The sequence below is a fragment of the Lathyrus oleraceus genome, chromosome 1 (genome assembly GCF_024323335.1).
Source record: "Lathyrus oleraceus cultivar Zhongwan6 chromosome 1, CAAS_Psat_ZW6_1.0, whole genome shotgun sequence".
NCBI lineage: Eukaryota > Viridiplantae > Streptophyta > Magnoliopsida > Fabales > Fabaceae > Lathyrus > Lathyrus oleraceus.
The window spans coordinates 7,529,334-7,555,090 of record NC_066579.1 but is presented as its reverse complement, the minus strand read 5'-3'; the positions used below and the strand labels follow the sequence as shown (position 1 = coordinate 7,555,090).

The following is a 25,757-nucleotide window of genomic DNA, read 5'->3' as shown; positions in this document are numbered from 1 at the left end:
CTCAATTATACTAAAAGCCCATGAATATTATCTAAGAGTGCATAACATCTTAATGAATAGATGGACGAAAAGTTACACATCTCTTCATTGCTTGACTCGTTCCCTTAATCCAAGGTAAATCTCTATTCATTTTACTATTTTCTCTTATATTTCAACTATCTTACCTCACATACAAAACTTATATTTTGTTCAATAGTAGATATTATTGTAAATAATATCTTGATATATCTATGAATCGCGTTGTCCCATATAGGGACAATGATATTTGTATTGAAAGAAACAAATGCATACAAAGTTAGTTTATGGATGCAAATGGATTTGCTAAATTCTGAAGTGCCGGAGAGTTTGACCAATTTGATTCATTGCAAGGTAGGTGGAATTTGAAACCAAAAGAATGATGGATAACTTATGGATCTTGAATCCCAAACTCCAATCCATTGCATTGAAACTTCTTTTATAACCAAGTTCTTAATTTTTTTGTCGAGAGAAATTGGAGCAAATATGAATTTATTCACTCATTGAAAATGAATAAACTCAATCAAAAGAGGGTTGAAAATTTAGTTTATATTCATACAAATTTCTGTCTTCCCTCGAGAAAGAGTAAGATTTATAATGAAAAAGCAACAAAAATGTAGGATATTGATGAAGATGAATGTGATCTATTTGATGAAACTGATATTCTTGAGACTGCTAGTCTTTTTCTCGATGAATCGGAACTAGAAACCACTATTTTTAATGAAATTATAGAGGAAAATATTTAAACATGATTTCAAGATTTATTGATATTTTTTAAATATGATTTATTTATTTTATTGCGTATATATTAGCTTTTTTTTTAAACAAACTGTTTTTTAATTTTAATATTTTGTTATAATTAAAATAATTAATATAATTTTTGTAATAATTGTATTTAAAAAAAAAAATTAACTTAGTTTTTAAAAAAAATACCGTATTCCTTACCATTACCCTTACCTGGTCCGTAACTATGCAACTCGGTTACAACTTACAACCCTCTCTTCTACGGACACTCCCTTGTTTTCTACCCTCCAAAATCCGAATAAGATTGTAACTGTAACGTGTTCAATCTCAGCGTGGTTATGGCATATAGTGGCATCAATTTGGTGTTTCATCATGGCTCAATGTTCCATCACGAATCTACAACTTCTTTAGCCAAACCCGTCAGACTATGCGCAAGCTCTCATTTGCTTTCTGCAACCTGCCCTGTCACAAGTGCCTGTAAACCCCTCTGTCGGCGGTGCAGCTGCAAAACGAAACGGCTTGTTGTAAGGTGTTGTTCAATCAGTGAGTTTGTTGTTTCTAGTGATGCAAATTACGGCAATAAGCAGGTTATTAGTCTCACGCCTCGTCTTTATGATTATTTGCTCAAAAATGTTCGAGAACCAGAGGTGAGAATTGAAGAACATACCCTTTTGTTGAGGTTAATCAAAAGTTTTATTATCGATATGTGATATATACTGGTGTTGTTGAGTTGATTTTGTGCTTATTGTGAAGTAGTTGTGTTTCAGATTCTAAGGCAACTGCGAGTGGAGACGGCATCTATGCGTGGAAGTCAGATGCAGGTAAGGAGCTTCATGAGTTTTGTGTACAATTCATCGGGTGGGATTCAAGTGCGAGTGGTTAAGTCCGACATCGAGAGGAAATGTTGAATATATAAGAGAAATGACCCATACTCTTGTTGCCATAATGTTCCGGGTGAATATGTTGATATCTTGTCTAGGGTGAAGTTTGGAATTTTTACTTTGACATAAAAAATAAAGAATTGTGCTAGAAATTATGCAGTTTCATATTTCACATTTTAAGTTTTTATCCTACTTGACCGGCTTGAAGTAAATTTTGTTGATAATGCATTGCATTTGTAATAGGTGTCTCCTGATCAGGCACAGCTACTTGCAATGCTCGTGCAGATTCTTGGAGCGGAAAGGTGTATTGAAGTCGGTGTTTATACTGTATGTCCTTTAGTTTTTTAACACCATAGTTTTGTCATGTTAAGTTTCCTTTATGTTCAGATCATGTCTCTGGTTAATTTATTTTGTCATGGAGCCGCGCTTTTTTCCTCCTCAAATGATAGGTTTTGAGAAATTGAGTTGGAAAGAATCAAATTACAGAATTGATTGAGTTTTCAAATAGCAGTCTATTTTATTTTTGTGAACATTGCTATGCAATTTATACGTTAATTCCGTTGTCATGCCTAGATTTTTTGAGGATATCTTCCTTTACCAATTGTCAATTTAATCAGGGTTACTCATCACTAGCCATAGCATTAGTCCTGCCAGAATCAGGTCGTTTAGTTGCCTGTGAAAGAGATGCCAAATCTCTTGATGTTGCTAAGAAGTATTATCAACTTGCTGGTGTTTCACATAAGGTAAACTTATGCTTTTGATCTGAAAAGGGGACAAATATCTGTTATTTTCACTTGGAAATATGTGGATTCAGTATATTGGATTTTTGTTACCCTATTTCTATGAGGTTTTATATAATGACTCTAGGTTGATGTAAAACTTGGACTTGCAGCGGATTCCCTAGAATCTCTAATTATGAATGGTGAAGTAGGAAGGTACGTGGATTCTAAACATCAAGACTATGTAATTTGAGGTCTGTTTGGATTAGTTTATTTGAACATATCTGCTTGAAGAGCTCATAAAATTAGCTTATACATATTCTTAAGTTCTTTTTCAGCTTATTTCCATAAGCTCTTTAAGATAGCTTATGAAAATTTATATAGTTTATATGAGAGGAAATTGACTTTATTTTATGTTTGGTTATAGAAATAGTTTAAAATTAATACAAGAAACACTTAATTAAGTTGTTTATCCAAATAGAGCCTTGATACTCCTCATTGGTTGGGTGGTCTTCCAGAGTAGTCAATAGCTGCTAGCGGAGCGGAGCAGAGACCGACTGCTATGGAAAGAGTCTTAGCGATGCAGAACACTAGTGGCCGCTATAGGGTAAATAGAGGGTATTGGAGCGGTTTTTGTCCCGATATCCTATTCCCCTCTGAAAAACCAAAATTACCCCTTTAATTTAAAACATTTTAAGGGTAATTTTTGGATTTTCAATCAAATTTGAGTTTAGACTTAACCCTAACCTTCCTTCATATGTTTATAATTTTTATTTATATAATTTTTCCAAAAATTGATCAATTGCCGCCATCCCGCTATATGCTATCCCATTTTTGAGGTTGGCCGCTCAGCACCACTATTCTGGATTGACTACTCTGAGGTCTTCTACTTTTGATATGCTCTCTTTATGAGGGTTATTGTTTGCTATTAATCCGATCTAGATGATGTCAATTGTCTGAGAAAGAACAAGTAAAATAGAATTTAAGCCTTTTCCTTCTTATGCAGCTATGACTTTGCATTTATTGATGCTGAGAAAAGGATGACTGCGAAATATTTTGAGATGCTACTACAACTAGTAAGAGCATTATAAGATAGTCAACATTGTTAAGTGCATCTTAATATTTTTCTTTAACCTTCCAACCGTGTCTCGTAGAAATTGTTATATTATTGCACTGAATAAATTGTTTTTGCAGGTGAGGGTTGGAGGTCTTATTGTAATTGATAATGTCCTTTGGCATGGAAAAGTTGTTGATCCATTGGTAAACAAATTATTTCAAGTTTTCCTTTATTTTATGTTAAATGAACTTGACATTTAATGTACTATATGCAGGTAAGTGACTCTAAAACTAACAGCATTAGAAATTTTAATCAACGGTTAATCGGAGACAAGCGTGTAAGCATCAGTATGGTAGGTTTATACCAATTTTTCTAGTTACTACTAATACTGATACACTTCCAGTTACAGAGCGATTATTTTAAGCTGATATATATCTTCTCTTTGCGAGTCTTAGGTGCCTATTGGAGATGGGATGACAATCTGTCGGAAAATTCAGAATTATATATCTTAAGAGTTTAGTTCTATGCGATTGCATTTGCACCCTTCAGGGTGATTATACTTCTGCAGGGTTGATGGAAGCAAAGTTATTTAAGTCATTACGTGTTCTTCAAACTTGAGTTTTAGTAGTTCGATCTCTTAGACTTGCTTTGGAAAGGACCTGAGAACTGCTTGAGGGAGAATACCTTTTAGCTCCGTAGGGAAACTAAACACTTGATATTGTAAGAATCAAACTGAAGACAGAAATGAGAATAGTTTTTGAAATCTTAGAGAGCATAATGAGAGTAAATGCTTCATTGATGTAGAGAGAGTTCTAATGTGACTAATAGTTTTTCAGAGCCTAGTATAGGGAAAACGTTGAGATGTGTAAATGTAGATTTAATGAAAAGTTTGCTAAATTAAGATTCTTAATTTTAATATTTTTCTGCGGACGCAGACAAGATGAATACAAGCATATTGGCAGCATGAGTATTATGTCATCCTGCAAATGTTAGAAGTGTGACCTCACTTTTGCGATGCAAACGACTTCACTGCAACTCTCTTTGCAATGCAAGAGTGCCTTGTGCAACACACAAAGTTATCAGAGCATTTGCGACACTAACATGAGGACTTTTGTCTATAAATAGGCCCATCATTCCACTCATTCTTCACACCTCTCATTTTCTCTTTAGAAGAATATACAGTGAATCCCCCTATCATGGGGTTCCTCCACCGAGGTTTGAGTAGAAAAAAGGGGTGTAATTAGCAATTCTTCAACCAAATTGGTAGTTTAGAGTGTGAAATTGTGTCTCAAGAAAATTTGTATTTGAGAAAGACTCAACGCTTGCTTACTTTGAAGAAATGTTTCTTGTTATTGTTGAATTTGGTGGAGATCCTACTAGCAAGATGTCAAAGATAAGGACTCAGGATGAAGAGTATCCAGGGTATTATAGTATATGGTGGGATAAGAATAAGATTATTTGAGTTCATGTTGAGAATAATATTGGTTGTACTATATTATAAATAAAGGCGCTCATTTTATAAGAAAAAAATCAGTTGATTCCTTAATTTTAGAAAAAATATAAGGAAAAATTAAAATAAACATAGCAATATTATAAGTTGAGTTATTCGGACGGATAAGTAGCATTACCTTTAGTTGGTATGTGTAGCACAAATCAAATTTATGCGTGTGTGGGGAGTATTAGGGCTTTAAATTAATGTCTAAAGAATTATTATCGATACGGGGAGAGATGTTTCTCATTTAGTAGGGAATCCGTGATTTGTGTCCAAACTTTTGTGAGAAATTGTGGTTGAGGAGGGATGTTCCATCATGTTGCTAGCTCCCGAGATAGACATTGGATTGCATGAATCCAAATTATGATATTCAGACACTATATATGAGATCGATTGGATATCTAATTTTCCATACTTATATGATTGTATGATATGTTAAGTAGAGGCAGAAGTTCAATGAGTAGAATAGAAAAGAAAAATATCTTGACCGAGTAGATTTATGATGTAGATTAAAACTCTATTGAGATAGTTGTATTTTGTCCTATGTTTAATATTTCAGGTAATTCGATGCAAGACAAAGAAAAAGGCAAGATGACCGAAAGGATCGAATACTTTATTATCCATTTAATCCATTTAATGTGTATCATCAATAGTGTATTTTTATTAGACATCTCTTTTATGTATTTCTATGTTTATGGACCTAATGTCATACTTATTTTAAGATGTGACACTTTTAATTGTGCTAAGTATTAGATTTAACATGTTAAATATATGATTCTAAACGCATATAATTCAGAGTATTACAATATATGGTAGGATAAAAATAAAATAATTTGAGTTCATGTTGAGAACAATATTGGTTGTACTATATTGTAAATAAAAGGTGCTCCTTTTATAAGAAAAAGATAGAATCAACTGATTCCTTAATTTTAGAAAACACATAGGGAAAAATAAACATAAAAATAGCAATATAAAAGTAAGAAAAGAAAATAATATATTATATTTTAACACTTTCCCTTCCCCTTTCTCTCAAATTGGTGCATATATATCAATCATGTTCAACTTATTTATCAGATATTCAAATTTTGTTCTTGTCAAACTCTTAGTTAAATATCAATTATTTATTTATCGTAGGGAACAATCGATAAACAAAGAATATTATAATCTATCTTATTTTTGATGAAATGATAATCGATCTCAATATACTTTATCTGATCATATTCAACATGATTGTGAGATATGCTTATAATATATTTATTATCACAATATAACTTCAATGAGAGTTCTACCACTATCTTGAATTTCTTAAAAACTCTAAAAATTCACATACCTTCACAAACTCCTTAGACCATTTTTCTAAACTCAACTTCAACGTCACTCTTGGAAATCATTCAACGCCACTCTTGGAAATCATTCATTGTTTTTAGCTTCTTCGCGCTACTAAGTTTCCTCACACATGTGTGCAATAATCTAAAGTTGACTTTCTATCTATAACATGTTTTGCCCAATCTGCATTAGAGAATATTGCCACGTTTTATCATTGATAATTTTGAAGAATAGTCTTTTTTCATAAGTTGTTTTCAAGTATCTCAAGATTTTGTATACAACTTAAAGACGTTCTTCATGTGGAGCATGCATGAATTAACGAATAACACTAACTCAGAAATAAATTCCATGACACATGTGAGTTAGATATGTTAGTTTCCAACTAACATATGATATCTTTCAGTGAAAATTAGGGTGTCCCTCTTCTCCAAAGTTTAATATTTGGGTCCATATGAGTGTAAGAGAAATTACAACCACTCATACATTTCTCTAGTAGAAGATTAAGAATATATTTTCTGTGAGAAACAATGATTTATTTCTTTGATATTTCTACTCGCACGCCAAGAAAATACTTGAGTGAACCAAAGTCTTTGATTTCAAATTCATTTGCTAAAATTTTCTTTAATATCTCCATTTATGCCACATCATCACATGTAATAACAAAATCATCAACGTAGACAATTAAAATAGTTATAATCACATTTTGACTTGGCTTTGTGAATAAGATATCATCTTCTTGTCCTTAGGTATTGTCATACCCCAAAATTCACCCTACCCCCATACAACTTTCTTTCGATCCATCACCCTACTCCCATACAACCTTCATCTGATCCGTGTCCCTATTACCCCTACATACATTCATCATTTCATCACCATACTTGCATTAACATCCAAAACCAAAGGCATGTTACACGGACTCAAGGCATGACATCCATACCTGAGAAAACACCACCAAAACAACAAAAATTCATTTTTTGGACAGTGTAATCGATTACACCAACCTTGGTAATCTATTACTGGACAAAAATCAGGTTTCCAGGCCATTTTTGGTGCCTCTAATCGATTACACCAACCTTGGTAATCGATTACTGGGCAAAAATCAGGTTTCCAGGCCATTTTTGGTGCTTGTAATCGATTACACCAATCAGGGTAATCGATTATTGGGCAAAAACCAGACTCCCAGAGTATTTTTGGTGCCTGTAATCGATTACACCAATCAGGATAATCAATTACACTTGCGAGGACAACAACATTAACTCTGTTTTTTACACAAAGTACTTTTTGGTTCACCCCCTTTTCCACTTACTTTCCCTATAAATAAAGGTACTATTTCCCCTTATTTTTCATACTTCCTAGCCTCCAAAAGTTTTGTCCAAGTACCATTCACTCTCCTCTCCAAACCTAGGTCAAAACAAAAAATCTTTATCACTCAAAAAAGTCACCCCACCAACTTTTTGTCCTCTTTCACATTTTTTCCCCAAAACTTTTCACTCTATAACACTCATAATTCAGCCCCTTCACTAAAATTCCACCATAAACACTTTCGTCCCAAGCTCAACACCATTTCAACCTACCCCTTTTCAACATTTTTGGGTAATGATTTTAGCTTAAACTTTGTTAACTTTTTGGTTCTGTTTTTGTGTTGAAAATGGTTGTTTGTTCTTGGTTGATCTTTTGAGAGGGTTTAGACTCAAGCTTGTAAAAAATGATTAACTTTGGTTTACACACTTTTTTTTTGAGATTTCTTACTCTTACTACCTTTTTTGTTCACCTTCTTTAGTGTTATTTTGTTTTGTTATCATTTAATATTTATTGTTGACTTGTTGATATATTTATTTGGATGATGAGTTCTATTAGATCATGACCATGGTTGTTTAGAGTTGATTAAATCTTTAATGTTTCAAACCTATTAATGGTTGATCAATAGATCATTCATGATACTTTGAGGCATTGATAGATTGCCTCTATTTCAACCATATTTGAGTCATTTGATACATAGATGAAACCATGTCTTTACATTAACTTGCTAATCCATTTGCTTATTGTTACTAACTAATAACTACTAACTCCTAACATTTATATTATTTCACTTTAATTCCTTGCAATTTATTTTATTGTCTATTTTTTATTTATTTTTTATGTTTATGTTCACTAACTACTAACTTCTAACATTTATATTATTTCACTTTATTTTCTTGCAATCTATTTTGTTGTTCACTTTATTTCAAGTATTTTATGTTTATGTAACCATATCATTTACATTATGCTAATTTATTTTCTCTCTTACCATCTTGCTAAATAAAAGAGGAATAAAAACAAAAGAAAGACAACAAATCACTTTTTTTTAAATGTTAATAGATGGACTTAAGGTTGCATAACTTTCTTTGTTACAAATCTATTGTTAGTTGATTTTTTAATCATCTTCAATACTTTGCATCAATGATAAGCTATCCCTTAATGTGTCATATTTTAAGTCTTTTTGGCCTAGGAGATAGTCTTAAAAAATGTTCATTTTGTACATATTACTAACACTAATTATACTTCACTAATTTTGTTTACCATTAACCATTATTATTGTGATATTGTCATTTTTTTATCTTGTAATTTACTTTTATGTTATTACCTTGTAATTTACATTTAAGTACTCATTATCATCATCATTGTACAAACTCATCATACATGTTTTATTTACTTGCTATTTATTTTATTATCATCATACATTAAAAACAACAAAAACATGATAAAACCAAAAATATTCACTTCACTCTTAACCAACTTGGACTTAGAGGATTTCGTCTTAGGACCTTTGCTTGGATGCCTTTTCATTATTCTTTGTGATACTTTGTAAACGTTGGATTTTCATCCGTAACTTACATTCATGTTGTAAGAATGACATCATGGCACCATCTTAGGGGGACATGTTTGTAAGACCATTATCCTTTGTTTAGCTTAGGCCACTTTCGCACACAAAAGACGTTCTCTTTGGCTACCTTACAATGAGACCCTTTAATTTCTTGTTGGTTACTTTGCATTCATATTGCATAAGTCAAATTTCATAATCAAATAAAATAAACCCTTGATTCAACGTCAAGTGGCATTTTCATAACCAAATTCAAAAATACTTAATAATTACGATTATTATTGTGCGCCACGAACCTTAAATGGTGGAGAATGAGTAAGAATGGAGCATTCCTACCCTCACTCTGATCATTTTGGACGCAAGATGCTCGACTTGTTGTCTAGAATAATCACCTCCGCCCATAGATTTTAGTACAATATAATCACAAACACTCATTTCATAAAACCTTATTCAAGGTAAAAATAATACAACTCATCGAACTCATTTTTGTGCTTTAGGGCATCATCACGAAAACCCTTTTTTCAAAGGTAAAATCACCAACACACAAACATTTTCTACTCTGAACTACGGAGCTCTAATTCCTCATCCCCGAATGAGTGATACGTAGGCACAAGGGTCCTAATCCTTGGCGAGCACTATAATAACAAAAACACCTCTTCTGATTTTGCCTCTCTTTGGCACCTCTTCAGTCCCGATTTCGTTATCGTGAAATCCAGGTAGCGACAGTTGGCGACTCTGTTGGGGACACCAAAATTCCCTAAGCAAGTCTATCCTAGTTTGGGTTGTTTCTCTTTTACGTACGTGGAGATTTATCTATTATCTATATTTTTCTGTATATATTGCTTTTGTTGCTAACCTGTACATATTTCTTTGTTTGCTTGTTGGTCCGAAACTTTGGCTCTATGACGAAGAATTTTTGGAAGCAATAATGATTGCAAAGAAAAACCTTGTATGAAAGGCTCTCCACCCGAGTCTGAGAGTTTTTGCTTGAGATAGGAGAGGTTGAGTAGTATTGGTCCGCGAGGTGCCTTCCTCGTTAGGGTCGTACGAGAACCTCACTTAGTGGTAGATTCTCTTAAGGGGATTGATGACCGTCGTGCTTTCAGCGTAAGCATCTTTTCTTTTATTAGAATCAATGACCCTAAGACCCCTTTTAGAACATTTAATACTATGGCTATCCTAGATCGATGGTCGCGTAGTATAGGCCACCGATGTGCCTTCCTCGTAAGGGTCGATACAAAGATCTCACTTAGAGTAGATTACTTTGATGGAGCAGTCGCTTGGCAAGTAAATTCACATAAGCGACTGACAGTCAAGGAAGTCCATGACTCTAGGGGCAGTGTCTTACACCCAATTTTCCAAAAGCCCTAGATCACACAAAGCGAGAACCTTGGTTTACTAAGCAATCATTATTAACTCCATGCTTCATCACGATGGTCCAAAACCATGAACCCATGCCTAAAATCCTGTGGAAATAATAAACCAATCATTCATTCATACATTCATTCATCATCAAAATAATAAGCAAAGCTCTTAAAATTTCTATTTGTTCGAACGTAGAATTACAAGACTATTTTCCGACACAATCATGGATACTTCAGCAAGGAAAAACACCTCTACTTTCCGCTTCAAAAGTCCCGACATCAGTTCATTAAAGGTCCTCTTCTCAAAGGTCGTAGCTCTCAAGGACAACAAGTTTAAAGCCAATTTTGGGAACATCATAGATCTTATAACCGAGAAGGTTGACTATGGTGCTATCACTACAATATCCCAATACTATGACGTCTCGTTAAGATGCTTCACTTTCCCCGACTTCCAAATCTCTCCAACCTTGGAAGACCTCGAGAGACTCCTCAATCGATCGATCAAAGAATACAACCCTTTCCCGAAATTGGAAGAAGGCTTCCGTTTGACCGAGCTCTCACTCACCTTGGGTATTAACGCTAACAAGCTAGTGGACAATTGGGGCGTTAAAGGATCCATCAAAGGTTTGACCCAAAAGTTCCTAGAAGCCCATGCTTGGGAAATGATTAAAAAAGGAAGACCCGACTTCTGTAGTGCAACCTTGGCACTTTTGATTCATGGAATCGTCCTCTTCCTAAATATGGACAAGTTCGTGGATCAGTTAGCAGTTGAAGTCTTTTTAACAAAGAATCCGATGCCGTTTTTACTTGCCGATTTCTACCATACCTTCCATACAAGGCATGAGAAGAAGGGAGGTACTTTCCTCTGTTGCACTCATATGCTACATCTTTGGATGAGGGCCCGCATGCCTCAAAGTGGACCTTTTGCTGAAAACAAACTGACATGGCCGCAAAGGTAATTTGTATGACAAAACAATATAAGTTCTCTAACGTACCCTTAATAGGAACGCAAGGTTGCATCAACTACAACCCTGCTATACCCAAGAGGCAACTAGGGTATGCCATGACGAGTCCTCCCGAGGAAAGAGATTTTATTCCATTTGTCATCAATACCGTGGATCCGCTTAATTCAAATGTGAAAAGAGTGCGAAAAGCTTGGACAAGCATAGTCCGTATTGACCAAGAATGAGGTAAGAAAAACATCCTAGCCAAGGAACCCTACTATGTGTGGGTGAAAGAGAGGGCTAGGGTTGTTAAGATGCCGTTTCTTTTTGATTTTCCTTCATTCCCGTTGATACCCGAGACCAAGCCTATCCCGCAAGAGGACATGAACAAACTTACCAGCCAAATCAAAGAGCTCGAGTTGGAAAACACTCAACTATGAGTCCAACTCAATCGTGCCAAGGAATGTAACCACGTCTTGGAGGATAAAGGTAAGCAAGTCTGTGAAAAATTTGAAGATAGCAAGAAGAGGCTCCGATTAGCCGAAGGACAACGAGTTTGGGTTGGTGGAGCTCTACAAGGAGCTAATTTTGAGCTAGACTTCCGCAACGAAGAGTTGGATCGAGCGTCTCAAATCGTCAAGGACCTTGAAAATACTATCGAGAGGTCTAATGCCATGAAGAAAGAAGCGAGGGAAGATTACGAGGCCCAAATTCTCGAACTAAGGACCACTCAAAAAGAGTATAAGGAATTTCTAGCCAAGGAGCAACTAGAGAAAGAAAAGATTCACCGAAGCTTCATGCGTAAGTAGTTCAACCTTGGATGAGCTTGCAAGCAAATCAAGAACTTAAAGAGGGGAATCTATGACCAAGCCTATATAGAGTTGTAAAACAACTGTAGACATTGGGAGGAGCGTTACCATGGATTCGAAGCTGCCATTGCTTAAAGGGATGAAATCATGCATAATCTCCAAGCCCTTTACGAAGAATGGAGGGACAAGTACACCAACATGACCGTATTAACTAACTATGCCCTTCAAGACTTTCCCGACAAGTTGAAGGAGGTGGACCTGATCATGTGTCCAAATAATACCCCCGAAGAGGTCTACCACTTCGTCAAGTTCTGCAAAAGAATGATGGTCGAACTCATCACTGACATTGAGGCTCTCCGCAAGTCTCAAGGGGTCACTTTTAGGGTGGATATCTAGTTGGTTTATTTGCTTCCGTTACTTATATTTTGCAACTCCTATGTATTATAGTCTATTTTCCATTCAAAGGATGAATGAAAGTTGTGATTTTCTCTATTGTGTTTTCCTTTATTTATGATTGTGAATGTGAATCGTCAAGTAGTTTTTACAATGAATAAACACGAATAACTAAAAGAGCTTTGCTTTACCATAAAAAAGAAAACATTAATGCATCATTTGCATCTTTCTAAATACAAAAACATAAAAAACTCATCCATCCACCCTTTTTCTGACCAGAACCACTCTCCAAAGCTGACTTTCCGGTACGATACACAAGGACGTCGACAAGCTGTCATGGAGCAACTTCAAGAGAACCAAGCTGTCTTTCAAGAATAAGTATCCCATGTGAGGTCCCAAATGCGGCAGTTAATGGAGAATGTTCAGTCGCAAGAGGCCAAGAGGTTATGGCAAAGATGCAAGAGGAAATAAATCAACGTGCCAATACTACCAATCCTTCTACACCTCCAGCGGTCGAGACTCCCACTCCAGTTCCTCAAGTTGACCCTCCAATCAACATTAATGCACCCGGTGGTGCTCCAAACGACAATCCTCGTCCGCATGTCTTTGAGACAGATGACCAATACGATGCATTCTTCAACCCAAGGGCTGCTTCTCAGGATGGCGCCTTCGGTTCAACAACCAACGAGGTGGAGAGGAAGGTGAAGGCTATCGGGGAAAAGCTCAAGGAAAGGGGGATCGCTGATGTTTTGGGCCTTGATGCGGAAAAACTGTGCCTGGTACCTGGGGTCATCATTCCGGCCAAGTTCAAAGTTCTAGACTTTGAAAAATATAAGGGAAATAGCGATCCTAGGACGCACATTAGGGCATACTGCCGAAATATGGCCGCCTATTCCAGCGATGATCATCTTTTAATGCATTTTTCCAGGATTCCCTCAGTGGGGCATCTTTGGATTAGTACATGCAACTTGAGGGCATCCATATTCACACATGAAGGGAAATGGCCGAGGCATTCCTCAAGCACTATCAGTATAACACTGATATGACACCTAATCACACGCAGTTGTAAAATCTGACTCAAAGGTATGAGGAGTCCTTCAAAGAGTATTCCCATCGATGGAGGGAATTGGCTTCTAGGGTACAACCCCCATTGCTAGAAAGGGAACTGGTAGACATGTTTATGGGAAACCTGCAAGGTCCATACCTTAACAGAATGGTAGGGAGCACCTCTTCGGGCTTTTCCGACCTGGTCTTAGGCGGTGAAAGAATAGTGTCATACCCCAAAATTTGCCCATTAATATTTTAAGACATTTTTCAGGGCACTCCGACTCATTTTTATGACACTGATCTTAAAGGAACGAAGGCCCAGCTCACGAATGGCCCAATCCAGAAAATGGCCCAAACTGGCCTGTTCGCTACACGTTCGCTACACGCTCGCCTAGCGAACGTTCGCTACACGCTCGCCTAGCGAACGTTCGCTACACGTTCGCTACCAGCTCGCCTAGCGAAGCTGACAGACAACAGAAAATTTCGGGCTTCATTCTGAGCCCATTAGGTCACAAAAAAGAGCATTATAAATACCAGCACTTCAGTAATGAAAGGAAGAACGAAAAAGGACGAAAGGAGAACCCTAGCAAGCAAACCCTCGCGCTCACAGACGGAAAACCCTGGAGGCTAACCTTGAGAATTCCGAGAAACCCTGAAGGAAAAGCCGGCGGCAGCAAGGTCACTTCCGCTCAATTCGATCCGGCCGGCCAATTCAAGGTTACAATTCGATTACAAACAGGTTGGCATTGCTATTACTACCTTATGTTCTTAATTTGCATATGGCATTATGATTAAATTTATGAAAATATCTTAAGTTTGTCATGTGAATTGTAGTGTGCACTTGAATACCTTAAATGATTAACCATATAATTGCTGTAATGAAAGCCATAAGGCATAAAATTGGTTGAAATTGTACTGATATCAAAACCAGAATCCGCAGTCGCTCGCTAGCACGTCGCTAAGCGAGCATGAAGCGAGTATTCGCTAAGCCTTCGCTAGGCGAGGCAGGCGCGAACCTGACAGTAGCCGACTTTTCTATTCTGATTTTTCATTCATGTTTTATCATAGCCAGACATTGTTTATCTGATCATATTACTGTTGTGATTTCTTTTGCGGTGTAATCCTCGATTGCACCCTGATTTGGTATTCTAACCCGTTTGCTGAATGTTGCAAAGGTTCACACACCCCAGGAAAAGATTGTTGTTTAGGTCTTCCACTTTATTTGTGGGATACCCTTGTGAAGAGCTGCCCTAAATTGCTTAATTAATTTTAATGTATTAATTTTAAGGTATTATTTTTAATGTATTGATTTTAATGTGGAGATTCACCCTAATTACCTAATTAACTTTAAAACATGGCCTCTAAATATGTGATCTTGGACCTCTCTTTTGCCCTACGGTATTACGGTATAACGGTCATGTCCCGCGAATGTAGGGATACACTTAGCAACGGCCCTTCGGTTAAATCATCATAAAATAAATCATGGTCTCTCGGATGTTGCCTTCGAAAATACGATTTTGTCCCTCGATGACCCTTCGGTGTAGCCTACGGTTAAATGATGATCGTCCCTTCGAATGCTAAGGTATCCTTACAACTGTTGCCTTCAATGACCTATCGATGACCCTACGATGACCCTTTTACATCCAAAGGATAAAACTACTTACTTCTCAATAGTAAGGACAGTTTTACCCTCATAAGGATAGGAAACGTTCATAACGACCTTAGGAAGGTATAACTCTCAATTACTGGATCATAACCTAAAACATTTTCCACCCCTCACACTTTGCAAGTCCTAGAAAGTCACCACTTGGTATACATTCATACTAGAATCATTACCAAGTTATATCTTTCTAAACTGTTTTTCAAAATCAAACGAGATAAATACTTTGTATACATTCATACGAGAATCATTACAAAGTTAAACTCTCTTTTCGAAACCTTTTTAAACAATTCACCAACACTTTTCAGACAAAAATATAAGTGATCCAGCAATTAAGAGCCCATGGATAACCATGGATACAAAGGGTGCTAATACCTTCCCTTTGTATAATGTACCTCCCGAACCCAAAATCTATTGAGGTCTTTCCTGTTCTTTTCCACCTTTCCTTATTGGATAAAAGAAAAGTCGGTGGCGACTCTTGCTATCCGCGACATTGCGATAAAAAGCAAAACACCCCAAGTCAGTTCACCGTATGACAGAACTGGCGACTCTGCTGGGGACACTTTAAAAAGAGAGGTTACCTTAAAAACAAGATCACTTATTCCAAATTGTCTGATTTACTGTTAAGGGATTGCTTGGGTATTCTTGAGTGAAAGATCCTACACCCGGATCTAGTGTACCTTAGGTAAGTAGCAATAGATCATCGCGACTATCCGGCGTATACTGGAATGGTTAAAATGATGGCTACGGTTAATGTGACACTTTGGAAGTCCTGATGTTCCTCATGTTCACTTGAGGAAAAATTTGGCTTCCGCGTGGTGTCATTAAAGCATTAACCAGACCTTTAGAACCCTAATTGACTCATCCTGGCCATTAAAAAGTAGTGAGATAATTGACTTCGGTTCCGACTGGGGTTGGTTGAGACTCGATACTACACTCTTTGAGATTGGACTTTAGGGAAGCTTCGGTCAACCACTTGGTGTTGCACTGAAGTGGACTTAAAGGAAGGTCGATGATTTGAGATCCTTCTAGAACCCGGTTACTATTCTAGGACAGGTTGAACCAACTAAACTTCAGTGGGGAGGGTACTTACCTATGGAACTCATGCAAGCCTTAAAACCTAGGAATGATGGTTGTGTGACTTGCTTGTGCTTGTTTAACCTCATAACATCATAACATCATGACATCATAACATTGTACTAACCATTTCAAGGACTTAGGGATTTAACTTTGCTCTGTTTTGTAAAGCTATGGCTCCCAGGAAGACCATCCGGATTAATCTTGTAGCAATCTCTCCTCAACTCAAGAACTTAGTGTCAGAACTTTCCGATCATGCCCAGTTCATCAAGAAACACGGTTCTCTCCTCAATTTGGTTACCACTGGTTTCAAAGAAGATATGATGAGAGTTTTATTTCAGTTCTTCGACCCTACACATCATTGCTTCACATTCCCAGATTATCAGTTGGTACCTACACTGGAAGAATTCTCCAGACTGCTTGGGATACCTATCCTTGATCAAATACCTTTCAGTGGTTTAGAAAAGGTTCCGAAGTCTGAAGAAGTTGCCGCAGCTTTACACATGACGAAGTCCGACATTGAAGCTAATTGGGTAACAAGGAGTGGAGTTAAGGGTTTACTTGCCAAATTCCTGACAAATAAGGCCCGAGAATTCTTAAAAGTTATGAATGTCCGTGCTTTCGAAGACATCCTGGCATTGCTAATCTATGGCTTGGTGTTATTCCCTAATCCAGACCAATTCATAGACATGAATGCTATTAAGATATTTCTCGCTCATAACCCTGTACCTACCTTGCTGGGAGACATTTTGCATTCCCTCCACACTCGTACCATGAAGAAGCAAGGGACTCTCATGTGCTGCATACCTTTGTTGTCTAGGTGGTTTATTTCGCACCTTCCTCAATCAGTCTTGAAGAACGAGCAGAATTTGAAATGGTCTCAAAGGATAATGTCGCTCTCCCACCCAGACATCTGTTGGTGTCCTCAGTTCAAGGAAAATGTTACCATCATTGACCGTTGTGGCGAGTTCCCTAATGTACCACTCCTAGGAATAAGAGGAGGTATTACTTATAATCCTGCTTTAGCTTTGCGACAGTTTGGTTGTGCTCGAAGAGATGGTCCACATGAAATGATCATCGAAGGCATCATGTTCGACTATGACAACGATTCCCAAGGCCTCCGTCAAAGATTTGTACGAGCTTGGGGCATGGTGAAGAGAGGTACGTTAGGACAGAAAATTCTATTCCTATGGAACCTTATCTCAGATGGGTACGCGCCAGAGCTCGTGAACTTGTCATGCCATATCTTGCAATCGGACCTCAGATTGTCGAACCTGAAGCTGAAGGAGGTGCTCCTCAGATCATTCCTTATCCAGATATGCCTACCAATGTTGAGGAACTAAAGAGATCCTGGATCCAGTTGAGAGAAGAAAGGGATACTTTCGAGACTCAGTTCGTCGCAGAAAGGAAGAAAGTGTTAGAACTTACCAGTCAGCTTAATGAGGAACGAAGACTCAATGCGTATCTTCGCCCAAAAAGAAGTCGCCCCTGGGAGACTTGAGCTTTCATTGTATTTTTATTATTATTCCTTTTGTAATGAACATTGGTCAAAGAAATTAGCAATAAAAATTTCTCTCTTGTTGGTGATTTACGCAAAGTTAAATTCCAAAAGTCCTTGAAAACATTTCATACATTGCATAGCATAACATAACACTGCATAACAGGTATTCTACAAGTTCAATGTTCTCACGGTCTTCCTTCCAAACAGAAAAATGGATCTCGAACAAACTGTCAAAGACCTCCAGACTCAGAATGCTCAATTCAAGGAGATGATGCTAAGCTTATCCAAGGGGCAGGAGGAACTGAAGGCTCTTTTGCTCGAAAAGAAGAAAGACAAGAAAGCTGTGAGTTTCATTAACCCGGGAAGAAGGCGTAAAGGACAGGCCGCAGGAGTCAAGTTTGGGATCCCGAATGGTCCAGAAGAGGAGACAGAGAATGATTCAGAAGAGGAGAATGTCGATCTCTTTAACCCTGAGGACGACGATGAAGATTATGAAAATGAACAGTACTCTCCAAGAGATGATAAGTACAAGTTGCTGGAAGAACGTATGCTAGCTATGGAGGGTCAGAAGGCGCCCGGTCTGGATTTCGAAAGTTTGGGTCTGGTCTCCGATGTGACCATTCCTCGCAAATTCAAAATCCCCACTTTCACTAAGTACGATGGTGCGTCTTGTCCTCAGATGCATCTGAGAGCTTATGTAAGAAAGATTCAGCCGCATACCACTGACAGGAAGCTATGGATCCATTTCTTCCAAGAGAGCCTGGCTGGCACACAGTTGGAATGGTATTATCAGCTCGAGAGCTCTGACATCCGCACCTGGACTGATTTAGCAACAGCTTTCTATAAACAGTACCAGTATAACTCTGAACTAGCACCTACCCGGCTACAGTTGCAGAATATGACTATGGGATCTAAAGAAAGCTTTAAAGAATATGCTCAAAAGTGGAGAGATTTGGCTGGCAGAGTCAAACCCCCTATGACTGACAGAGAATTGGTGGACATGTTCATGGGCACACTGACCGGCCCATTCTACAGCCATCTACTGGGAAGTTCTTCATCAGGTTTCACTGAACTTATATTAACAGGTGAACGTGTTGAAAGCGGCATCCGAAGTGGAAAGATACAGGCGGCTACCTCTGCAAGCACCAAAAGGTCCTATCAGGGGAGGAACGAATCAAATGCTGTGTACGGTCAAAAGAGTCGTAACAAGAAAAACCGTGACCACGACATTGGAGCAGTTACGATTGCAGCACCACCATCTCAAAACTTCCAGCCCAAACAAGACAGGCCAAGAAGGCAGTTTACCAGGATCAATATGACCTTGGCACAGGCACTGCAGGGAATGCTAAAGGCAAATTTGATCACCCTCAGAGATCCTCCTACGAATCCCAACACTACCTCTTCTCGTTATAATCCCCATGCCAGGTGTGCATATCACTCCGATAGCCCCGGGCATGATACAAACGATTGCTGGTCATTGAAGAATAAGATTCAGGATATGATCGAAGCTGGAGAAATTGAGTTTGAGCCTCCGGAGACTCCTAATGTCATCACTGCTCCTATGCCTAACCATGACAAGACTGTTAATACTTTTCGTCAGATACAGCCTAACAGACGGCCCATTCTGCAACTCAGATACGATCTAGCGTATGATCCATTATGATCTGTTATCCCCAGCGGTGTATGACCCATTCTAACTCCCCAGTGAAGTCGACGGCCTAATGAATGACTCACTATACGGTCTGGCGTATGACCCAGTGACACCCATGACTTCAGATATCTTCTAACGTACGACGCACTCTGAAGCTCTCATCATCAAACTTCCTAGATGGCATCTTTAAGCCCATCTCCGTCAAGACTAACTAATTGACAAGTGCAAATTTTTGGGGCGTTCTAAGTGTTCAATAATCTTCCACCTCCAGACCACGAATGGCGTACATACCATTCTGACTCTCTCGGTTCAAGAATATTGAACAGGGGCAGCTGTCATACCCCAAAATTTGCCCATTAATATTTTAAGACATTTTTCAGGGCACTCCGACTCATTTTTATGACACTGATCTTAAAGGAACGAAGGCCCAACTCACGAATGGCCCAATCCAGAAAATGGCCCAAACTGGCCTGTTCGCTACACGTTCGCTACACGCTCGCCTAGCGAACGTTCGCTACACGCTCGCCTAGCGAACGGTCGCTACACGTTCGCTACCAGCTCGCCTAGCGAACGTTCGCTACACATTCGCTACCAGCTCGCCTAACGAAGCTGACAGACAACAGAAAATTTCGGGCTTCATTCTGAGCCCATTAGGTCACAAAAAAGAGCATTATAAATACCAGCACTTCAGTAATGAAAGGAAGAACGAAAAAGGACGAAAGGAGAACCCTAGCAAGCAAACCCTCGCGCTCACAGACGGAAAACCCTGGAGGCTAACCTTGAGAATTCCGAGAAACCCTGAAGGAAAAGCCGGCGGCAGCAAGGTCACTTCCGCTCAATTCGATCCGGCCGGCCAATTCAAGGTTACAATTCGATTACAAACAGGTTGGCATTGCTATTACTACCTTATGTTCTTAATTTGCATATGGCATTATGATTAAATTTATGAAAATATCTTAAGTTTGTCATGTGAATTGTAGTGTGCACTTGAATACCTTAAATGATTAACCATATAATTGCTGTAATGAAAGCCATAAGGCATAAAATTGGTTGAAATTGTACTGATATCAAAACCAGAATCCGCAGTCGCTCGCTAGCACGTCGCTAAGCGAGCATGAAGCGAGTATTCGCTAAGCCTTCGCTAGGCGAGGCAGGCGCGAACCTGACAGTAGCCGACTTTTCTATTCTGATTTTTCATTCATGTTTTATCATAGCCAGACATTGTTTATCTGATCATATTACTGTTGTGATTTCTTTTGCGGTGTAATCCTCGATTGCACCCTGATTTGGTATTCTAACCCGTTTGCTGAATGTTGCAAAGGTTCACACACCCCAGGAAAAGATTGTTGTTTAGGTCTTCCACTTTATTTGTGGGATACCCTTGTGAAGAGCTGCCCTAAATTGCTTAATTAATTTTAATGTATTAATTTTAAGGTATTATTTTTAATGTATTGATTTTAATGTGGAGATTCACCCTAATTACCTAATTAACTTTAAAACATGGCCTCTAAATATGTGATCTTGGACCTCTCTTTTGCCCTACGGTATTACGGTATAACGGTCATGTCCCGCGAATGTAGGGATACACTTAGCAACGGCCCTTCGGTTAAATCATCATAAAATAAATCATGGTCTCTCGGATGTTGCCTTCGAAAATACGATTTTGTCCCTCGATGACCCTTCGGTGTAGCCTACGGTTAAATGATGATCGTCCCTTCGAATGCTAAGGTATCCTTACAACTGTTGCCTTCAATGACCTATCGATGACCCTACGATGACCCTTTTACATCCAAAGGATAAAACTACTTACTTCTCAATAGTAAGGACAGTTCTACCCTCATAAGGATAGGAAACGTTCATAACGACCTTAGGAAGGTATAACTCTCAATTACTGGATCATAACCTAAAACATTTTCCACCCCTCACACTTTGCAAGTCCTAGAAAGTCACCACTTGGTATACATTCATACTAGAATCATTACCAAGTTATATCTTTCTAAACTGTTTTTCAAAATCAAACGAGATAAATACTTTGTATACATTCATACGAGAATCATTACAAAGTTAAACTCTCTTTTCGAAACCTTTTTAAACAATTCACCAACACTTTTCAGACAAAAATATAAGTGATCCAGCAATTAAGAGCCCATGGATAACCATGGATACAAAGGGTGCTAATACCTTCCCTTTGTATAATGTACCTCCCGAACCCAAAATCTATTGAGGTCTTTCCTGTTCTTTTCCACCTTTCCTTATTGGATAAAAGAAAAGTCGGTGGCGACTCTTGCTATCCGCGACATTGCGATAAAAAGCAAAACACCCCAAGTCAGTTCACCGTATGACAAATAGAAAATATGATTAAAATGGGAAAGATCCAGAACTCTGCCAATACTTCCAGTGCATCGAAGAAACCTTTTGTTCCCTATGGTAAAAAACGAGAAGGTGAGATCAATGTCACCTCTATCATTCGAACAAGAAATGCCTCTTATCCCCAAGTAGCCGCCATAGCTCCCGTCCAACCAAGTCAACAACAACCATTTACAATTCCTGTTCAAAGTCAACAACAACAACGTTACAAACAACCACAACAACAACGTTATCAACAACAACCACAACGTCAACAACAACAGTATCAATAACAACAACAACAAAGGATACGAAGACCCGAGAGAAGATTTGACACGGTTCCTATGTCGTATAGCCACATTCTACCATATTTATTGAGGGGATCACTTGTACAACTAAGGGAGTTAGGACCCCAACATCGGTTCTTCCTCCCGGTTATGATGCAAATGCCCATTATGGATTTCATTATGGAGCTCCTGGGCATTCGATCGAGAATTGTAAAGCATTAAAGTATAGGGCTCAAGATCTTATTGATTCTAAGGCAATCACGTTCGCCCCCAAGGGGCCGAATGTAAATAACAACTCGATGCCCCCTCACAATAATGCAGCCGTGAATATGATGGAAGCTGACAATGGAAGGAGATTGATGTCCTGTATGGACGAGTTAAAAACACCACTCATCGAGATCAAGAATGCTTTAATGAGGGAAAATGCCTTTCCCATCTGTAGTAATGACTGTGAACACTGCCTGATTAACCCGCAACAGTGTAGGACGTTGAAGTCTATCATACAACAATTAATGGACCAAGGGATCTTGGTGGTAAACTGCCCGTCCACAAAAGAAGATGTGTCTACCCTCGATATACCATACAACGAAGTCCCTCCTCTACAAATTCCATATGACTTCTCCCAGTTAACTCTGTCAACAAATCCTGTTACTCCAATCATAATAACAGTTCCCACACTATTCCCGTATGTTGACACCAAGGCAGTCCCGTGGGTGTATGACACCTCAATCTACATTCATGGCCAGAAGAGTCAAGAAGAACCGTTGAAGTTTAGTGATCCAATGATCAATATCACCGGAACTGGAGGAATTACAAGAAGTGGAAGGATATTTGCACCGATACTCACTCCAATTGGAACTATCAATCCTTCAACTTCAGATAAAGGCAAACAAATTGATGGCACTAATCAAAGACAAGACCCTGCACCTTCCAATAAAGTATACGAGTTCTTACACATTATCAAGAAGAGCGATTATCGAGTAGTTGATCAGCTTAACCAGGCACCCTCGAAGATCTCAATGTTGTCTTTATTAATGTGCTCGGAGGCCCATAGGGATGCTTCGGTAAAATTTCAGAGGATAACTCACGTACCGCAAGAGATCTCTATTTGTCAGTTTGAAGAGGTATTTAACAATATCACTACTTGCCTAAGCTTGGGTTTCAGTGATGAAGAGCTTTCCACCGAGGGGAGGAATCATAACAAGGCTCTCCAAATTTCTATTGAGTGTATGGAAACAGTCCTATCAAGAGTTTTGGTAGACACTGAGTCTTCTCTCAATGTGATGCCTAAGAGCTCCTTTGCTAAGCTAACTGTCAAAGGACTCGTAATGAAGCTGAGTGAGCTTATAGTAAGAGCATTTGATGGGACTAGGAGGACTGTAATCAGTGAGGCGAATTTGCCTATGAAGGTTGGCTCCCATACTTTCCTTATCACTTTCTTCATAATGGACATCTATCCATCCTACAGTTGTCTACTTGGAAGGCCTTGGATTCATTCAGCTGGTGAAGTCACTTCAATGCCCCACCAAAAATTGAAAATCTTAGCTGATGATAAACTAGTTGTTGTCGAAGGTGAGGAGGACATTATGGTAAGTCACCTCGCATCTTTCCGATACGTTGAAGGAGAAAGGGAGATAAGGGAAGTCACGTTCCAATCTTTTGAAGTTATCAATGCTGAAATGGTCTGCCCAGCAAAGGATAAATCAAAAGATGCTGAATCTCCAATGGCATCTCTTAAGGACGCCTTGCCAATCATAAAGGATGGACACCCCCAAGGATGGGGAAATTGCTTGAACTTTCTGCCAATAAGGATCGTACCGGTTTAGGATACAACTCCCAGAATTTGAAGAAGCCCGCACCGATAGCTACAAGGGGATCAGTGCTCCCGCTATCTGAAAACTTCTCAAGCGCTGATTACCTTGATGACAACCGTATCTGTGCCGTGGGAAAAGATGAAGAAGAAGATGCCGGATTGATCTTCACAAAGACTGATGGAAAGGGTGCCACCAAATGGACCGAGATTGAAATACCTAAAGTGGCCCTGATTAAAATGTCATTATCAATGTTGTTTTCCTTCCCTTTTATAAAAAAAAAGAACCCATGTCAAGCCCATGGCATGGGGAAATCATTTGTAGGGCCTCATCAAATTTCCTTATTAATATTAATGAAAAAGGTTCATGTTCGCAATCAATTTTGAGATCCTTGTCTTTCATTTATTTATTTCACCTTTTTCAAAATGACAATTTTATTTTAATTTTTTTTCTTTCAAATCATCTTTTCTTTCATATCAATAAAAGCCGTGAACCTTAAATCATGCAGATCATCCTCGACTACCACCAATGATAATTCTTCTACAATCTCATATGACTTTGATAACCCGATTAATCAAGCCGATGAAGAGTGTGAGGAAGAGGCCGAACTCCCCGAAGAATTGGCAAGGCCGCTCAAGCAAGAGGAAAAGGTCATTCAGCCGCACGAAGAATTAGTGGAAGTGATTAACCTTGGGACAGACGGGGAAGCAAAAGAAGTCTGAGTCGGCTCTGCTCTACAAGACGAGGTGAAGGCAAAATTGATCGAACTCTTGAAGAAGTACAAGGATGTGTTTGCATGGTCATACCAAGACATGTCCGACCTTGATACTGACATTGTGGTCCACAATCTTCCTCTTAAAAAAGAATGCTTTCCAGTAAAGCAAAAACTATGAAGGACTCCTCCCGATATGGCTATGAAGATCAAGGAGGAGGTACAAAAACAGCTCAACGCTGGCTTCTAATTATCGTCAACGGATTGCTAATATTGTGCTTGTACCTAAGAAGGATGGCAAAGTAAGAATGTGCGTAGATTATAGAGGTCTAAATAGACCAAATCCCAAAGACGACTTTCCACTACCACACATTGACGTGCTAGTAGACAATACCGCCCAGTTCTCTATTTTCTCTTTTATGGATGGTTTCTCCGGTTATAACCAGATCCGCATGGCTCAAGAATATATGGAGAAAACCACTTTCATAACACCATGAGGCACCTTCTGCTACAAGGTGATTCCTTTTGGATTGAAGAACGCCGGTGCCACATACCAACGGGCTATGGTCACTCTCTTTCATGATATGATCCATAAAGAGATTGAGGTTTACGTCGACGACATGATAGCCAAGTCTCAAACCAAAGAGGAACACCTTGTCAATCTAGAAAAGCTGTTTGAGAGGTTGAGGAAGTTCAAATTGAGACTTAATCCCAACAAATGCATACTTGGGGTAAGATTCAACAAATTGCTAGGTTTTATTGTTAGCCAACGTGGCACTAAAGTAGATCCCGAGAAAGTAAAGGCTATACAAGCTATGCCTGCACCAAAAATAGAGAAGGAAGTCTGGGGATTCCTAGGTAGGTTGAACTACATTGCTAGGTTCATATCTCACCTCACTACCACTTGTGATCCAAGATTCAAACTTCTTCAAAAGGATCAAGCCATCATTTGGAACGATGATTGCCAAGACGCATTTGAGAAAATAAAGGAGTATTTGCAAGAACCTCCTGTGTTGATGCCTCATGTACCTGGTAGACCATTAATCATGTATCTCACTGTT

General features: G+C 38.6%; 2 protein-coding genes across 3 annotated transcripts; both read left to right on the top strand.

The window, feature by feature from the left end:
- The first annotated feature begins 964 nt into the window (after window positions 1–964).
- LOC127119990 (uncharacterized) lies at window positions 965–4,326 on the top strand. 2 transcript variants are annotated; one of them, XM_051050395.1, is made up of 9 exons: window positions 965–1,406; window positions 1,527–1,580; window positions 1,884–1,967; window positions 2,258–2,383; window positions 2,508–2,575; window positions 3,366–3,435; window positions 3,554–3,619; window positions 3,691–3,768; window positions 3,872–4,326. In XM_051050395.1, exons 1-9 carry the CDS (start codon window positions 1,098–1,100, stop codon window positions 3,926–3,928), a joined length of 912 nt encoding a protein of 303 aa, XP_050906352.1. In that variant the 5' UTR covers window positions 965–1,097; the 3' UTR covers window positions 3,929–4,326. The 2 variants fall into 2 exon arrangements, with proteins under 2 accessions (XP_050906352.1, XP_050906405.1); XM_051050448.1 differs by having other exon boundaries at window positions 973–1,346.
- Window positions 4,327–13,050: 8,724 nt separating this feature from the next.
- LOC127086990 (uncharacterized) lies at window positions 13,051–23,999 on the top strand. Its single transcript, XM_051027821.1, has 2 exons — window positions 13,051–13,383; window positions 22,287–23,999. The coding sequence occupies exons 1-2, from the start codon at window positions 13,051–13,053 to the stop codon at window positions 23,997–23,999; spliced, it is 2,046 nt and encodes a 681-aa protein (XP_050883778.1).
- The last annotated feature ends 1,758 nt before the right edge of the window (window positions 24,000–25,757 follow it).